The following is a 4,732-nucleotide window of genomic DNA, read 5'->3' on the forward strand; positions in this document are numbered from 1 at the left end:
AATGTAGCATCACCGTCATATCAAAATATAATTCCGCCAACTATGTTCCAAATAGGCCGGAGTTAATTTGTCACTCTTTATTATTTACAACAACAAATTGAAATACAGTAACTGTTATTTTCTTCTTTCAAATTTTGGGCAACCAAGTTTTCCGTTCGGACAACTCAAAATTGTAGTGCACTTGCCCAAAGGACAAGTGAATATAAAAGTTAATGTCTATCCCTGCTTGAATAATGTAAGTAATTTCTGCGACAAATACATTAGTATGTTTCAGTTATTTTCAAAACAAAAAAGGTTTTCCATGTTTTCAGTTTAGAATTTTCCGACCCGGACCTGATTTTCCCAACCCGGCCATTTTAAACACAAGTTGTTGCAGATGAAAATGTTAGAACAAACTATATATAGTTCAACAGGGATTGTATAATTTTTATTAATCAGAATTCGTATTTATATGATCTAATAAAGAAAAGAAAAGTTTTGTCTGACACCGTAACTTCTCGGTAAAACAAAACGTGTTTATCCGAGCTCGCTGGATGCGTGTGACCGCTCCATTGCACGTGTGTAGACCAAGGCTAAAATTGGTCTTGCGGACACAGGTACATGTAGGCCTATGTGTACTGTTTGTAAGGAGACTGGGTGACCGTAATGCTATGGAATCACGATATTTACAACAGTTCCATAATTAGGCAGTGCAGTTTTTTTATTAACGTCATTAACACTGTTAAACATATTAAATCTAACAGTCGAATATCTTTGGATATGGGGTAACCCTTATCTATTCTTGTTTAGAAAAGGTGTAACTGTTTGTTTATACTTGTATGTGACGCGATCTTTGTTTTAGACTATGGCTACATGTATCCTTGCGGTCGGCGTTACCAGAGACGTATATGTCTCTGGTGTTACTCAGAGTCGCTCTAAAAATAGGATTCTCAAGGTAATGAAAACAATTCCACCGATAGATGGTGCTTGGGAAATCTTTCCGGTTTACATTCCATGGGCAAGACAATGTCTATACCATTTCAACCATGTTCGAGTATGTGTATTAGTGGGCAAACAGGATGTGGGAAGACCAGATTTGTGTATCGATTATTAACTCATTTAGATAAAATGTATGCAGGGGAACCCCCTAAAAAAATTTTGTATTGCTACGGAATACACCAGCCTCTTTTTGATGACATGGAACGACGTTTTATAAATCTGAAATTACATCACGGTCTACCATCTACTGAAACGATAGAAGAACTCACCTCAGTGCGAGAGCACACACTGATTATTTTAGATGATTTAATGCATAGGGTCGTACAAAATACAGACATGGAAGTATTATTTACCCAAGGCTGTCATCATCGTCGCCTCAGCGTGATTTTCATAACACAGAATTTATTTCCCAGAGGATCAAAATCTCGAACTATAGCACTGAATACGTATTATTTGGTTTTAATGAAAAATGCAAGAGACGTTTCACAGGTGTCTATATTGAGTCGTCAGTTATATCCGGGTCGCTCTCGACTCCTCGTTGAAGCTTATCGAGATGCTACAAAACAATCATTTGGCTACCTCGTAGTGGACACGTCACCTCAAGCTGATGATAAATACAGACTAAGAACAAACATATTTCCGGGAGAAGACCCTGTGGTGTATACGACTTTATAAGAAGGCGACTCCTTTTTTGTAAACAGAATAAAATGAGTTCCTCCGTCAGTGAACAACAATATTTTCTTAACTTTTTATTGCAAACAAATCCTAAGCAACGGAAATTGTTGTTACGTTCCGTTACTAAAGATCAACTAAGAGTACTTGGAGAAATAGCAGCAAACGTCGTTCACAGTGTGATTTTACTTAACCCGGAAGAGAAAAAAACTTTGAAAAAATACAAGTCTTTCCTTCTAGTTCTGGGGGATAAGAAAACTTCTCGTAAACTGAAACTTCAGTACTTACGAAGAAAAGATAAAGCTATTATAATATTATTAAAAATCGTAAGACCTTTCCTTAAAAAATGGTGGACGTGATGCAGAAATCGATATTGGTACCGTATGATAAATACATGCGACTCGTGTCTCTTCAAGATTCCCTACACAATGATAAAAGTACAGAAAAATCTGAGGAAATCTCATCAACAGAATTATTACCTTCAGAAAATGCGACGAGTGACATGAACACTCAGACTGACAAAGTCCAAGACGAGGAGATGAAATGTACAGATGTACCTAAGGATGAATCTTTACAACCTCTGATTCCAGATAAACCGACTTCCAAAAAGACATTTAAAAATAAAGCTTCAAAATATAATTCTCGATATAAACTCCATAAGACATGGATTCGATTTTAATGTATTTCTTGATTTCTTTGAATAAAAAATATAAACAAAGGAACTTTTTATTTATATATTAAGAGAGAGAGAGAGAGTTTTATTAATTAATTTATTTAATTATTACTTTAGTATTAATTTATATTGATTTTTTTCTCATTAATGAGATCTATCCCTCAGATTTTTTGTTTGTTTTAAGTAAAACATCTTCATTTTATTTTGTAAATTTTTTTGAGACCTTTAAGTATAAATGTTTAAACAAAAGAACTTATTGATATTCTGATTCGGGAAACCAATACTTTTAATATTTTTTTTTTGTAATTACATGTATAAGCTTTACTCTGTAATGCTAAAATTTTTCCTATTGTCGGAGTTAAAAATTTTTCTCATATCACGGTGTGACATTCTACTAAATTTAATCTTATTAAAGTAATAAAAAGTTTTATTTAAATTTTGTAGGGTTATCAATCCCTGAATAGAAATAACAAGGAAAAAAAACAGACGAGGTTATTCGTTTATTTCTTCAAAGTTTTTACAAAATCAGTGACCAACTGATCGTTCGCATGCAAATTTAATACATTAAAGTCAAGAATAATATTATTCATAGAACGTTTCTTTATTCGTTGTAAGACATAATAGATACAGTAATGTCCGCACACGCTGGAAGTATCCGATTGGAGTGTAGAACAAACATATTTATATCTCGGAGCATTTATTGTTAGAATGTATTTGAATCTGTTGTGATAATATTCTGGAGGCTTTCCAAAGGAATCGAAAAACTCTGCAGGTCCTGTCTCAGGGAAATAAAAGGTGACCCAATGTATTCCTCTCCCTCCACATCTGTCTGTATTGACGACCCAGAACCTACATTTATTCTTTTTAAAAATTCTTGGGAGTTCGTCAGCACATGTAACTTTAACGTGGTATTTCTTTAAATATCGTTCCAGTTGAAAGTTATTCATTTGAATATAATGCTTCTAGACTGGTCAATGTGGAGCACTTGGGGAAACTTTCCGTATAAAATTAAGGTGGCACTCTCCGGTAAGGGTATAGCGAATTTGAGTTCTAGGCGACAGTGACCTTTTCTTTTGGTGTTGAACACGATATAAGGATTAATATCCAATACGTACAGGGCATTACCTTTTCGGTACTCCTCACGATCTACATCGACTTGTTCTCTCCCAGATACAAGTGTGTGGTAAGCATCTACTTAAGTATCGGTTTTATAGTTAGGTTGTAGAGGTTTTGCGGGAAAGGACTGTCCGTCCACGTAGAAAGCTACAAAATTACAATCAAAATGTTGAAAGTTATAGGGTGACTTCTTATAATCTCCACTAAAAGCACTGCTAGATACCAGTCCCAGAATGAGCGTGGAGGGAACTTCCCCTTGAAACACGTCGTCCATGGTAAAACTGAACTCTCCCTTGGCAATGGAGGCTATTTTTAGATTAGAAAACAGGTAAGGATACACGGCAGGAGATTTTTCTAACATTTTGACATGAGCCATGGTCAGAGCAGGATTCGGCCTTTGGATACATAGCTTAAAACTGGCATCGACAATCTGAACTTTGTAATCTAAACCTGACACTGACATCAGTTTAAAGGCATCTTTACTGGGCCATAATTTTAGCGAAAGTGATACTCCATTCAAAATTAAACGTTCCTGTTGGAAGAGATCAATCTGCAGGGGGCCTTCCAAATCTAGTATTTGGCCTTCTTTAGTAAATAAATATCGTAGGTACAATCCTGAATTCAGGCCCTTGATAGGATCGGCATCGTCGGGATTGTTGGAGTCCTTAATGAAAAGTTGAGAATATCGCACTCCGTAGTTATAGGCGGAGGTAGTCAACAGGGTGTCGATGTAGGCCTTGTAGGGATAATTTGTGCCCAGTTGAGATACAGGGGTTTGCTGGAGACTGGTGTCTACCTGAGCAAATATGGTATGTAAAGGTAGATTCGTCAAACCCACAGCATCCTCTTTTGTGATGGGATTGTTCAAGGAATTCAGTATTCTCAATTTGACCTTTAGCCGACTATTTTTAAGATCCATGTAACCCGTAGAGAGTGGTGGTATGTTAAATTCCAAAGCAGAGTACTCTGATATTTGATTGATAGGTCTAAATTCCACCCATTCTCTCGTTTGAATGGTTGTGTCGGTGGGAGGGGATTCAAAAAGGGAGAGTTGATTCAAATGATTTTCATCCATGGCTAATCGTCGAATTGTGTATTGTATTTAGGTTTCTTGGACTTAGGTTTATTGTCGCGTTTGCCGGGCGGATGGTATGCTTGTGTCTTTCTTATAGATTTAGGAGTCATGGGAGCATCCTCGTTTTCGCGCTGTAATTCCGATTTCGCCATTTCTATGGCCTGTGCTACGGGAGTCACCAGTTTCACGTTGGGTTCTTGCTGTCGCGTTGGCGAGTC

General features: G+C 36.6%; 1 protein-coding gene across 1 annotated transcript; it reads right to left on the reverse strand.

Moving 5' to 3' along the window:
- Positions 1–3,518: 3,518 nt before the first annotated feature.
- LOC134256467 (uncharacterized protein F54H12.2-like) lies at positions 3,519–4,514 on the reverse strand. Its single transcript, XM_062739108.1, has one exon. It carries the CDS (start codon positions 4,512–4,514, stop codon positions 3,519–3,521), a length of 996 nt encoding a protein of 331 aa, XP_062595092.1.
- Positions 4,515–4,732: the final 218 nt, after the last annotated feature.

The sequence above is a fragment of the Saccostrea cucullata genome, unplaced genomic scaffold, assembly GCF_032062105.1.
Source record: "Saccostrea cucullata isolate Sc308-1 unplaced genomic scaffold, CSIRO_AGI_Scuc_v1 ctg5424, whole genome shotgun sequence".
Lineage (NCBI taxonomy): Eukaryota > Metazoa > Mollusca > Bivalvia > Ostreida > Ostreidae > Saccostrea > Saccostrea cuccullata.